Source organism: Mirounga leonina, unplaced genomic scaffold (genome assembly GCF_011800145.1).
Source record: "Mirounga leonina isolate KUSES-001 unplaced genomic scaffold, KU_Mleo_1.0 Mir_418, whole genome shotgun sequence".
Taxonomy (NCBI): domain Eukaryota; kingdom Metazoa; phylum Chordata; class Mammalia; order Carnivora; family Phocidae; genus Mirounga; species Mirounga leonina.
Window position 1 is genome coordinate 6,833,116 of NW_023270739.1, and position 13,488 is coordinate 6,846,603.

Consider the following 13,488-nt stretch of genomic DNA (forward strand, 5'->3'; position numbering starts at 1 on the left):
AGCGGCGTGTGATGTGGATAGAAGTCTCTGCTTGGGGGAAGCGTAGGGGGCAGGATTTTAGGAAGAGGGATACAGAAAACTGAATTAAAAGAGCAATTTGAAGGTGTGGGCCACAGAGTCTCCAGAACAGCACAGATGGAAGATGAAGAATGGGGGCCGGCCCTCAGGGAAGTTGGGGAGAAACGGGAAAGAAAAGGCACAGCCCTCTGAAGAGAGAAAGCGATAAAGTGGTCTTGCTCAATGGGGAAGTGTGGAGATGCGCAGACCCAGCAGATGTTTGCTGAGCACCTGCTGTGTGACCGGTGCTGTGAGCAGAGCGGAGCCCCCTGGCCCTCAGGGAGCTTATGTTCTGGTGAAGGAGGCAGTTAATAAATATATGAGTAAACATACACTTTGCCAGAGGGAGTCAGGCAGGAAGGAGCGCTGTGGGGAAAAGCCCCAGAGTGGCGGGGTCGGGAGTGCCCGGGGCGGGGGCGGTGTCATCTTGCGGGAGCGGGTGGTCCGGGCAGAGACCTGGGGGAAGTGTAGACGTGAGCTGTGTGGCCGACAGCCCGTGCAGGGGTGCAGAGGCCTGGGGGCAGGAGCAGGCCGGCGAGATGGAGGAGCTGCAGGAGGTCCGCGTGGTCGGAGTGGAGGCTCCTGGTGGGAATCGTGGGAGACGAGAGCCGTGGGGAGCCGCCGGGCAGTCTTGTGGGCCATTGTACGGACAGCAGCTTATACTTCGAACCAGCTGGCAGCGACTGGGGAGCTTTGAGCAGAGGGGGGCCCAGTCTGGCGAACGTCCTAGAAGCCTGTGTGGCTTCCGTGTGGGGACTGGACAATAGGGGCCAAGGCAGAAGCAGAGAGACCGCTCAGGCGCCTGTTTCACAAATCCAGGGGAGACACGGTAGGGGCTGGGACCTTCATAGCGGCTGGGCTGGGACACACGTGGTCAGTGTCCAGTTACAATCTGAAGGTGGATATAGAGGCCCAGAAGATTGTTCGCCACGCTGCCACTCACCTGGGAAGGAGGCTAACACTGTGGTTTCTTCTCTTTAGGCCAGCTCATCGCTTACCGCAAGGGTTTGTCTCAGGGACCCCTGGCTGCCAGGCACCATGACGGTGAGGGGGGCCGCACTGGCCCCGGATCCAGCGTCGCCCACGACCATGGCAGCGTCGCCCAGTGTGTCTGTGATCCCTGAGGGCAGCCCCACGGCCATGGAGCAGCCCGTGTTCCTGATGACAACCGCGGCGCAGGCCATTTCCGGGTTCTTTGTCTGGACGGCCCTGCTCATCACCTGCCACCAGGTACCCAGGCCAGTCCCGGGCCCTTGGGTCAGAGAGCCACGGAAAACCCTCTGGAAGGATCCTGAGAGGCTTTCCAGTCCCCACAGAGTATTAGACCAGGCCAGGCTGTGCTGTGGTAATAACCTGCATCTGGGGGCTCCACCTGGTAGAAGGTGGCGAGGAGACCTGCGTATCTATCGAGGGCCTCCTCTGTGCCGCTCGCCCGAGGTTCCCCAACTGGCTGTGCGCTCGGCTCCCCGGGGAGCTTGTCGCAACGCTGGATTCCCCGGCCATTCTTGCCTGGGTCCATAGAGTCTTGGGCCCCGTGTCTGTGACGCTGGCCCGGGCCCCCTGAACACACCCGACGAGCTTTCTGCCCCCTCTGGTCTGATGTTCAGAACAGCTTCGTGGTGGGGGTTTCATCGCCGAGGAGGGGCTGAGGCTCAGGGTTGAGGATCGGCCACAGCACGAGGACGCGGCAGAGCTGGACAGCAGAGCGCGTCCGTCCGTCCCCTCAGCCACGGAGTGGGAGGGTGGCAGGTGGCAGGCGGGCTGCCCCGGTCGGGTCCCCGGCTGAGCCTGCCCCCGTCTGCCCCCAGATCTACATGCACCTGCGCTGCTACAGCTGCCCCAACGAGCAGCGCTACATCGTCCGCATCCTCTTCATCGTGCCCATCTACGCCTTCGACTCCTGGCTCAGCCTCCTCTTCTTCACCAACGACCAGTACTACGTGTACTTCGGCACTGTGCGGGACTGCTACGAGGGTGAGGACGGCGCGCGGGCTGGGGCGGGGCGCCGGGGGCGCTGGCTGGGTGCACACCCTTCCCGCCGGGGTCTGGGAGCCAGAAGCCCCGCGGCCCGGGCTCCCCCGGGGGGGCTGCCCCTCGCTTCTCTACCCACTTCAGGGTTCCCGTCTGGGCCCCCGCTGAGAGGTGACGGCACGTGTGTAGCACTTGGCCACAGGGCTCCCACGACACCTGTAGGGACACCTGCAAGCAGGGACCCTCCCCCTGTGCCTCATTTCTCAGCCTGGCGTCTCTGATCAGGGTGAGCAGTGAAGAAGCTGTCTGTTTGTAGACAGAAACCCCAGGTACAGATGGGTCAGGGGCTTATCCGGGGCCCATGGCGAGGCAGTGGCAGGGGTGAGGCTCCCTCCCCACGTGCCTTAATCCTGAGGGCTTTGTCCCGGGAGCAGGCTCTGCTGTGCCACCCAAGAAGGCGACTCCCTGCTTTTCGCGGGCTTCGGGTCCCGTGTTCGGTGTGGAGACATCAGCTGCTCTGTGGGGAGGGCCAGGCCCTCGGCTGGGCGCTGGGTGGCAAGGAGGAAAGCCAGCCCCCAGCTGCCTGCCTGGCCAGTCACCACGGGACCGGGCAGCTCTCCCCGGGGCCCAGCCGCAGACACAGGGAGCAGAGACCTAGAGCTTGAGGCTGCTGGGGTGAGCATCCCAGGCAGCCAGGAGAGCTAATGCACAGGGCCCGGGAGGAATTGGGAGGTAGGGGGAGCTGGGCTGGGGGCTGGCCACAGCCAGAGGAGAGGCTGGCGGCTGGAGACGGAATGGCACTGGGAAGGAAGGACATGATGTGCACGGCCTTGCAGGGTACATGGAGAAATTTAGATTTTCTTTTTTTTTTTTTTAAAGATTTTATTTATTTTTTTGACAGAGAGAGACATAGCGAGAGCAGGAACACAAGCAGGGGGAGTGGGAGAGGGAGAAGCAGGCTTCCCCCTGAGCAGGGAGCCCGATGCGGGGCTCGATCCCAGGACCCTGGGATCATGACCTGAGCTGAAGGCAGACGCTTAACCAACTGAGCCACCCAGGCGCCCTAGATTTTCTTTTTTACTGTTGGTGCACAAGAATATGACACAACTGGAAATTGCAGGTTAGAACATCTCTCTGTGGAGGGCGGGTGAAGGAGGGAGAGGCCAGAGCCCTTAAGACAGGTCACAGGCCCACAGTGCCTGGGCCTGCACAGGCCAGCAGGGCTGGGAGGAGGGGTCCTTGAATTCGAGATCCCTGCTCTGACATCCCCCTCCTCCTCTCAAGGTCATGCATTTTCCTGTTTCCTCCCCTGTCTGCACTGCTGGCTTCAGGTAGAGTGACCAGATGTCGCGGTTCCCTATGTTGAGGCAGGACAGCCCTGACCACGACCAGTTGTCCTCTTCCCCAACCCTGGGGGGGCTTTGCCTTGGGCCCTGGGCTCTGTGGATATTGGGGTACAGCATGCTCATCCCCACAGAAGCTGGAGCCTCTCTTCCTGTCCCACTTTGAACCCGCGTGTCCCTGAGGCCTCTCAGGGCACGGGAAATGCCTTATGCCTTGGCCAGGAAATGCAGGCGCCCGCCAGAGCGCACTGCCCCCCACACCCCCCTCCAGCCAAGGGCCTCACCCTCACCTGCCCCTCCAGCCACACTGTCCTCTTCTCCAGTGGGGCCATCGGGTGTTTCCCCAGTGTCTAGAAGGCTCTTCTTGGCCCGCTCCTTCTCCTTTGTCCTGACTCTGGTGTCTCCTGGGAACGGCTTCTGCTGTTGCTTCTCTCCCGGCACCCTGCACGCGTCCTCACGGCCTGAGCTCGGCGGCACACACAGCACGGTGCCTACTTTGCTGTCGTCTCCCCGAGAGGACTTAACTCCGCAGGCGCAGGGACAGGCAGAGAGCCCGTGTCCGCAGAGCCAGGCACCTGCCAGGTGCTCACTCAGTCCAGAATTTCTGAATGAATAAGGGACTTTATCACACACCTGCTGTGCACCTTACATTCGCAGGGGGCCTCATCGAACTCCCAGCTGGGTTCCCTGCTTGGCTCTGCCGGGTGAGAATACTGAGGCCAGGTGGGGACCTGCTCTGGGCGGAACTGGGGCTCTAATGCCTGATGTCCCTGGAGGCAGCAGGGTCCAGGGAAACTTCTGGGTTTCTGGGGAGCTGCACATACTAGTGTTGAGAATCCTTTTCCAGTCATGTTGCCAGTCGCAGATGGGGGCCCAGGAGCAGCCTCTGCCCACTGATTCCCTCAGAAGCACAGAGCTATTCCCTGCCAAGGAGGATCCTCTCCTGTGTGGTCTCCCTTCTCTGTGGGGCCCGAAGACCGGGGTGCCTGGCAAAGTGGGGCACGGTCTGTACTATCCTCACTCTGTGCCCCAGAGGCGGCAGCAGATGGTTGGCTGGGTCCCCCCACTCCAGAAGCCTCTTTGTTCAGGCCCCACCTGTCCCAACCTTCCTCTTAGTCCACTTAGAGGTCCTGGTAAGAAGTCTGCCTCCCTGCTAAGCATGTCTCCTAGCAACACTGTTATCCCCTGGCCTCTCCGCCTCTCCCGGGGAGTTTACAAACAGCACAGCAGCTGCAGGGGAGTTCAGGCTGCCCCAGAGTTCACCAGCTTTTCGTGTCTGAGTTGGTGGGCTTGGCCCTCGCCTCACCCTTTTCTGCAGCTCTGCTCAGCCTCTGGGACGCCCCCCCTTGTCCTTTCATCTGCAGGACCTGCCCCTGCAGAGTTGGGGATGGAGGGTCTTCCCTTAAAATTAAAAAAGAGCCCCCCCCTTCGTTCCCCTCCCAACCCACCCCACCCTTCCTTCTTGGTGTCCCAAGACCCGGGAGGGGCAGAAGGGAGATCAGGAGCCAGGCTGTGCTGGAGGACCCCAATTGCAGAGCCGGGCAGCCGGGCTCTCGCTGGGCGCCGCGCAAACATTTGTTTTTCTCTTTGACGAAATTACAACTAAATTTTACTCTCATTCAGGTACTAGCGCACACGGTTGAAACACAAAATCGCCCTAACTCTTCCTCACTCCCAAGTTCATTGTATTTTCAACTCTTCAAACTTTTTTTTTTCCTAGAATAACCTAAAAATTGCTTATACTCTTGGTTCTTGATTTTTCAATTTCAGATAGGGTTCCATAGTGACCTCCAGTTGTAGAAAGCTTTGACTTAGGTCATCTTCCCCCCAACCCCATACACACACACACACACACAGAATTCTCTCTTCATCTTTTCATTGTGACTAGACCACAGTTTTTCGCAGTCTGTGTTCAGTGTTTGCATTATCACCTGTCTGTAAATACTGATCAGAGCTGAACCCTGTAGTGTCCCAGGCCGACATTTCCCTGTGTAACTTTTTGTTTTCCTCTGGTTATTGCTTACCTTGCTTTTGGGTTCGCTCTGCTTTCTGTGTATCTATCATTAATTTATTCCCAAATGCTTAAATTGGCTAGAAGAGAGAAACCCTTCTCCACGCCGTCAGACACATGGGCGTATCTGTTAGCTCTGGGTCTCCCCTGAGCCCTGGTCTTCCTGCTCTGGTCTGGCTGCTTTCTGGCCTCTTGGTCTTCTCCTCACCATCATCCTGGGACGCCTGCTCACCTCTCTTGTGCTGAATCACCTGTTCCCTGGATGCCGTTTTTTTCCTCGTCTGTGGTTTGCTCTCCCTTTTTGGTCAGTCCATATCTTCCAGGAGCTTCATGGCAAAAAGCAAGCATGAGAGTTCTGGGTTTTTTGTTTTTTTTTTTTCAATCTGAAAATTACCTTCAAATATTTTTACTATATTATCCTATTTGGAGTTTGATGGGAATTCAGTTCTAAGTTGGAAATCATCCTCCCTCTGAATTTTGAAGGCATGTTTTCCCCTGTCTTCTAGCTTCCAGTGTTGTTTTGGGAAAGTCTGCTAGAGTCTGATCCTTTGTCCTGAGGTTCTGGGAAATTTTCTTATATGTTTCTTCCATAATTTCTTCCCCTCCACTTTATCCTGCCATTCTGGAATTCCTGTTGTAGGATGTTGCACTTCTGGATGGAGCCTCACATTTTCTTTATAATTTTCCAACTCTTTTTTTGCTCTGCTTTCCAGGAGCTTTATTTATTTTTTTAAATCTTTACCCTTGAGCTTCTGTATCAAAGGTCTTTTGTTTTTGTTTTTTGTTTTATCATGTTGTAGAATGTCAGGACCTCTTCCCTGTCCTTTTTTGTTTTGAGCCCCCGTTCTTGGTATTGGGTAGAGTATCTCCTCTTCTCTTTCTGGGGATGCTAATTACAGTTTTCTTCTGCTCCCTGCGTTATCTCTGCCTCCTGAGCTCCTTTCGTCTGTTGGCTTTGGTCTTTGACCTTTGTGTCGGAAGCTCTCCTCAAATGTCTAGTGTCCTTGGCTATTTTTGTGTTTAAGAATGGGGCTCAAAACTGCTGGGCCTCCCATCTGGGTGACGGGGCACGTGATGTGACCCTGCCAGTTTTATGCAGTGATAGGGGCAGGCACCAAATGAGGACCTTTTGATTCTGGGCCTATTTCCCTGGAGAATAATGTTCTCATCTCCAGCCTGGGAGGCAAAAGCTGGGCAGGCTGAGTTGAGGGAGCGGATGGGGCATTCAGGCCTCGTCCACTTTGTGCACATGTCCTCATTGCCCTCAGCTGAGCCATGTTCTCTAGGACACAACTGTCTCAACTGTCTTGAGAGTGAAAACCCAGTAGCTCCGCGTGGAGACTTGGAGCTGAGGTTCCTGTTCGCACCCTCAGCCCTCAAGACTGCCTGGTGCGTCTGGTTTTGGGGTTTCCCAGGGTTCTCGTTGGCTCCCCCCGTTCCCTGGGTCAGTGACCACACTGCATCTTCCAGAGCTATGGTCAGCATCTCTGGTCTGCTGCCCCTGGTGCTGTCCCTCTTGTGAGCAAAGGCTTGTGCCCATCCCCCCCATTTGTTCACCTTTCAGCAGGGAAGGGGGGTAGCGAGTAGTACTAAATCCTGCCTTTTGGTGGCAGGAGTGCTGTCTTCTAAGGAGGGGGCTGAGTCTCAGACAAGTAAGCGGCTCACCCAGGGTCCCCTTTCTACCATCTGACAAGGGCTGTAATCCACATGGCACGAGGACGAGCCGTCGGGGCAGGTAGACGGAGGAGGGCCGATCGAGCCACCTGCATGCAGGGAGTGTCTGATGGTGCTCAGGGCGAGGGGTAGCCCCTAGAGACATCTCTGAGACAGCCCCGGGGAACTCTGTGGTCAGGGGGATACAGAGGGCCGGAGTTCAGAGGAGGGAGACCGACTGAACTGTGGCTTCACACAGGCACCGTGTTGTGAATACTGTTTGTGTGGTGTTTGCTTTTCCGCATATTTTTCCTTACTGTTAGCTCATTCTCATCTCCCAGGTAGCTGGTGGGTGTATTATCATCCCCACTTTGTTCTCGTGAAAAAAAGAATGTGAGTAGGCTAAGAAACTTAAGATTACCTAGAGTGTCCCTGTCAGAGGCCAGACGCAGCTCTGGGTCTCTGGGTCCCCAGAATGGCTCATGTCAGGTCGGGCGGAGGAGGGCAGACCGGCGTCCTCCCATGGAAGAGCGTGAGCTCTGGCTACGAAGGGAGAGTTTACATGAAACAGTTAAAGAAGGAGGCTGCCTTCACCCCGCTTCAGATTTTGGACAAGCCTCGCTGCCTGGAATCTGGCCCAAAGTGAAGCATCTTCCAAGGCAGAGAGAGAGGACAAGCCAGGATAAATGGAACCCAGCTGAGGGTCACAGACACAGGGCCGCACGAGACCCAAAGGCCGGGGTGCCGCCACTGGCCCCGTCGCCGACAGAGCTGGCCCTTCCGAGAGCTCAGTCCGTCCGAATGAAGAAAGGTATTGAGAGGAAACCAATCAGAGGAGGTGTCAGGAACAGTGATCTGGGTGGCAGGAAGCAGCAATAGGCAGGATCGGGGATCAAGAGGGCAGACAGGCCACGAGGGAGGAGGGATTGAAGCAGCTCAGGGCAGACCCCCCGGCCCACCAGGGCTGTGGCCCGTTGTGTCCGCTGCTGTCCCTGGTGATCCCGGAAAAAGAGGGGGAAGCATGTTCTGAGGCCCCTGTTGACTGAGCACAGAAGATTTCCATCCAGAGTAGTCAAAATTAAGTTTTCTGGGCTCATCCTCGAATTACCTGCCACGTGGAATGGCCCCACATCTTTCCAGATGACCAAAGTATTTGTGTGCGCCGAGAAGGCCAGGCCCAGGGGCCATCTGTAGGTGCTGAAGGCACGTGGAGGAAGTGAGCTTGGAATGGCCAGTTGCACCCAGGGTCACCGAGGTTCTGCACCCAGAGCGTGGCCCACCCCAGGCGTCCAGGGAGGGGTTATTGAACGAACAGACAGATGTGCCTGTCTGACCTGTAGCGGGGAGCTTGTGAGGACTCCTGACCCCGGGAGCTGTTGGCAGGGACGGCCAGAGCACACTTCTTGGTGGATCCTCTCTGATGCCCTGGGGGCTCCTCGGGGCTGTGCTGTTACAGGTGCCCATTGCAGGGGCGCAGGTGGGAGGCTGGGTGGACGGCAGCCTCTTGAACTATAGCCTCCTGTCCGGGCAGCTGTGGGTTAGAGATGCTGCCAGTGAGGAAGGAAGGCCTCAAGTCTCAGGGTCAGAAGGGACCTGTAAAGACTCAGCCTCTCAGAACCCCTGTATAATGTCTGCTAAGAGGCCCCTCGGCCTCTGATTGCATGCTCCCCCCAGCACAGAGCTCACTACCTTTCATCTCTGAAGATGGCCTGTTGGCAATTGTTTCTTATATTAGGCTGAAGGCCTAGGATCTGCCTCTGGGACCAGGTGGGTCCTGTCTGACCCTCTGGATAAGGTCGTGCCCCTTATATGAAGAGAGTGACCCTAATGTCTTTTCTCCAGGCCTTAAGGCTCCAGTACGATGCTCATTTCATCTCCCGTCTTGGTCTGTTGCTCCTGATTTTGTGCATTTGTTCCTAGTCCATTTAAGATTTGGTATCTGCGGGGGGTGGGGAGGGGCGCCTGGATGGCTCAGTCATTGAGCATCTGCCTTCGGCTCAGGTCATGATCCCGGGGTCCTGGGATCAAGCCCCGCATTGGGCTCCTTGCTCTGCGGGAAGCCTGCTTCTCCCTCTTCCTCTGCCCCTGCTTGTGTTCCCTCTCTGTCCCTCTCTCTGTCAAATAAATAAAATCTTAAAAAAAAAAAAAAAAAAAAAGATTTGGTATCTGGGGAGGTACCTGGGTGGCTCAGTCGGCTAAGCATCTGACTCTTGGCTTTGGCTCAGGTCATGATCTCAGGATCCTGGGATCAAGCCCCATATTGGGCTCAGCGCTCAGTGGGGAATCTGCTTGAGATTCTCTCTTGCCCTCTGCACCTCTTCTCCCCACCCTCTAAAATAAATAAATAAATAAATCTTTAAGATTGGGTATCTAGAATGGAACAGAAAATTCTATTGCCCAGGGCAGGAGAGAGAGAAGGACCATCCCTTCCCTCCTGCTGGATGCTCCTGTCCAGACCGGAGGGCCTGGTTGGTGGGTCCCTTGGTCACTCATGTATCCACTGGGCCTAGCACAGAGCCTAGCACACAAGCTGTGGTTAGTACATAGGGAGGCAGAGAGTCATTCTTTGTCTCTGGGGCCTCTCAGGGGAGCAGCCTGGAGCTGTGGTCAGAGGGGCAGTCAGGCAACAAGCTGCTGGCCAAGAACTGCACTCCACCGCCGGCCTCCAACGGGCATGTTTGTTCTTCTCGTGCCCGGGGCCGCGTGTCTTCATGCTTCTTCCCGGAGTGTGTGTTGAGTTGTGTGTTGTAAACAGCCTTGCTGGGGTGGGGTTAGTGTTTTGCCTGGCTCTGTAATTTCCTAGGAGGGGATTGATTTGTCTAGATGGTCAATGGGGTGCTGATGTGGGCTGTTTGAGTCATTTCAAGGAGAGTCTGTCTTGTCTCCCTTCTCTGAGAATGCGCTATTGATTCACTAACGATTCTTTAAAGGAAACTGTCAGCAGTCGGTATCTTAGGGACCGGCTGGGCCTGAGGTACTGGGAAAAGGTCAAGAGCCTTGAACTGAGATGGATATAGTGGGATGATCCTGGCTGGTTGAATGCAGAGCTGGATAGGGATAGAGTGCTCAGCCCCGTAACTCAGGAGGGTGCTGACGTCTGTCGTGGCACAGGAAAGGATGCTCAGCCGTGGATTGCAAGACGGCCTGGCTTGGGAGGGCAGTTCCGGACAAGGGGGCTGATGAACCTTGGCCCCTGTGGCTTCTCTTGAGAGTTTTGTCTTTAGGGACCGGTGTTTGGTCTGCGCAGCTTGCGGAAAGGTGGGCTCCGTGGGCGCGGACGGAGTGCGGGCCTTGTGCCTGCCCTGCCTCTCCAATCCTCACCCCGAGTTAAGGCCTATGTCTGTCTGTTCATTTCTTCTGTGTTGATTGCGTGAAAGTGCCAGGCCCTCTGGTAGTCGGGAGTAGGCCCGGCAAGGAGTTTACAGTCTGGAAAGAACACCAGGTAACGCACCGTGGCTTGTGAGCTCAGTGTGAGCTCAGCCTTATTAGCAAAGGAGTCCCACGTCCCCCCTTTCCTCAAGGAAGGAGCTGCTGTTATCCCTGGCTTATAGGTGAGGAAACCATGGCCCAGTGCACTTAAGACGCCTGCCTGAGGTCACACAGCTCCAAGGTGGTGGAGCCACCATCCAGACACCCTAGCAGTGTGGATCCAGGGTCTGAGGCTTCCCACTTCATGATGCTGCCCCCTGTACGGGAAGGATCGGCCGGATCAACAGCGGGACCGTGGTGCGTGGAGCGAGCCTGGCAGTGGACAGAGGATTGGCAAGGGAGAGCTGGCGTCTCAGCAGGGCCTGCCCCTGGGAGTTAGCAGAGGCACCAGAACATGCTAGCACGGAGTGTGAGAGCTCATGGCATGTCCTGGGAACTCCAGGAGTGGTTTTAGATCATATACACATACAAGCATATACACACACCCCTTATATATGTGCATATAACACACACACGTGTATATACGTACACACGTTATGTAGATAGACGTACCAGCACACACCCACACACGTGCATGTATACATTTCCTCCGGCTGCATAAATAATCACCCCAAGCAGACTAGTGTAAAACGACCATTTCTTTTGTTCACGGATAGTGCAGTCCAGGAATTTGGACCGGGCACAGTGCGGATAGTCCGTCCCTCTGCCCTGCTCTCTGGGCCTCCGCTGGGGGACCCTCGGCTGGGGGTGGGGTCTGAAGTCTGGTTCGCTCGTGCGTCTGGCACTTGTTGCTGGCATCAGCGGGGGCCTCAGTTCCCCCCGCACGAGCCACTCTGGGGAGTCTCTCCACATGGGCTGGCTTGGGCTTCCTTGAAGCATGGGGGCTGCGTCCAAGGGCAGGCATCTCAAGAGAAAGAACCAGAGGAAAGAGGCCTCTAAGCTCAGCGTCAGATGTCTTGGACAGCACTTGCTGTTTTTTTTAAAGATTTTATTCATTTGTTTGACAGAGAGAGACAGCGAGAGAGGGAACACAAGCAGGGGGAGTGGGAGAGGGAGAAGCAGGCTCCCCGCGGAGCAGGGAGCCCGATGCGGGGCTCGATCCCGGGACCCTGGGATCATGACCTGAGCCGAAGGCAGACGCCCAACGACTGAGCCACCCAGGCGCCCCGTTGGAGTAGCACTTATGCTGTGGTCACGCCGGTCCCCCCGATGCAAAGGGAGGGAGGAAGACCCTATGTCCCCGCAGACGGGAGCCAGTGTCCCAGGGTGTGGCCGTCTTTGGAAAGTACCACTGGCCAGTGTAGCTGGACCCGGCTTGGAATGGGCACGTCCGTTCTACTTGGCCTCGTGTGGTTTTAGACAAAGGTTATCAGCAGGCTGACATCAGATTTGGCTTGATGCCGTCCCCCCCCCCCGATGCCCCAAAGTTCTTGTCACTGAAGAGTGCTTTGGAGCTCAGCGGAGATTGCTGCAGGCCCCCCATTTCCTGAGCTGCTTCCGTGCCAGGCAGGCAGCGTCCACAGTCGTCAGCCCCATCAAGGGACGGTGGCCCCTGAGGAAGACCAGCAGATAAATGGCACCAGCCACTCTTCTGAGTACTTTGCATACTCAACCCCCCTAGCAAGGTAGGTACCTCTGTTGTCCCCATATAACAGATAGGGAGACTGAGGCACAGAGAGGCTCCCAGCTAATCGGGGGCAAACCCTCTACTATATGTCTGTAGGGGGATGGTCGCAGCACAGTGTGGTAGGTGCTGTGGGCCGTGTTGGTACAGGGTGCTACCTGGGGCCCCCCACCCTAGCTGGAGGTGTGAGCCCGTAATAGGTTAGGTATACAGCACCCCAAAAATACTCCTTTCCAAATCGCTGAAGGCCAGCATTCGCCCATAGCTCTGTCAGCAGGATTGTGTGCACTCCAGTTCAAGGTAGTCCCCCGTTCACGGTGTGCCTGGTATGTGCCGAGTGCTGTGGCTGTGCTCTGGGGAAGAGGTGGGCCCCCTTCCAGGGGCCACAGTCCCGAGAGAGCAGTCAGGGATCGTGCGAGCCACGCTCCAGGGCAGGAAGCACCGCACAGCGTCTGCAGATCAGCGATCCCCTGGGTGAGAACGCACCAGCCTCCATGTAGGGGCCAGAGACTTCTCAGGGGGTCTCACGGGATTCACGGGCACCAGTGACACGGAGGGAAGGGCGGCCCAGGCCGTGGGATCAGCAAAGGGAAAAGCACGGAGGGGGCATCATAACCTGCTGGGAAAGAGGGGCATCTAGTTGCCTGGAAGGCCATGCGAGGGGTGGGCAGGGGCCAAGTCACTCTGGAAAAATCTTGAATGCCAGGCTCAGGGCTGTACCGAGAACCTTGAAGGCCTCTGTGCTTCAGGGGGACAGCAGGGTCAGATGAGAAGGAGCCCTCTGTCTGCAGGGGCGCTGGTTCCTCCCTTGCCCTTCCTGTCCGCTGACCCCATTTGGACCCTCGCTCCTTTGCTGGACGCTCTTGAGTTCCCATGCTCTCGGCCTGCCCTTCCTCCTGCACCCTCTGCCGCACTCCTCCTGCTCTCCACTCTCCCCATCCTTGCTCCCCCATGTCCCTGTGCTCCCAGCGCCCTGCAGGCCGCAGCCTTCATCTTGCTGACCCCGCAGAAATCCTTTGACCAGGAGACCGCTCACAGCGGATTGCTGTATTTATAACATACTTCGGTGCTGGCCATCGCTGTGGCAGAGTTGTGTGTCTGTGGTGATACAGAGCCGCATCCAGAGGGGGCTGGCCCGGCTTCCCCACACATTTGTGCGCTATTTGGTGCACCTTCATACCTGCCCCCGGAGCCTCCAGTCGTGTGCGCATCAACCTGCCACTCTAAGTGGTTGAATGGACGAAGGTTCTCCTGTCTCATTCCTGCCGAAAATTTCTACTGAGATCCCTCTAGAGAATGTTTTACTGTTTTGTTGTAAGAGTCCGATCCGTCACACACACACACACACCCCAGCCCCAGCGAGCCCGGCCCCATGCCCCCATGCGATCCGGAACTTTGTG

At 56.8% G+C, this 13,488-nt stretch overlaps 1 protein-coding gene across 2 annotated transcripts in view; it reads left to right on the forward strand.

The window, feature by feature from the left end:
- Positions 1-13,488, forward strand: part of TMEM184B (transmembrane protein 184B) — a 45,811-nt gene that overhangs the window by 21,700 nt on the left and 10,623 nt on the right. For both annotated transcript variants that reach the window (XM_034987523.1, XM_034987524.1), the window contains exons 2-3: positions 1,039-1,287; positions 1,866-2,031. In XM_034987523.1, the coding sequence (XP_034843414.1) occupies positions 1,096-1,287; positions 1,866-2,031 (358 nt within the window). In that variant the 5' untranslated portion in view covers positions 1,039-1,095. The remainder of the gene's footprint in view (positions 1-1,038; positions 1,288-1,865; positions 2,032-13,488) is intronic.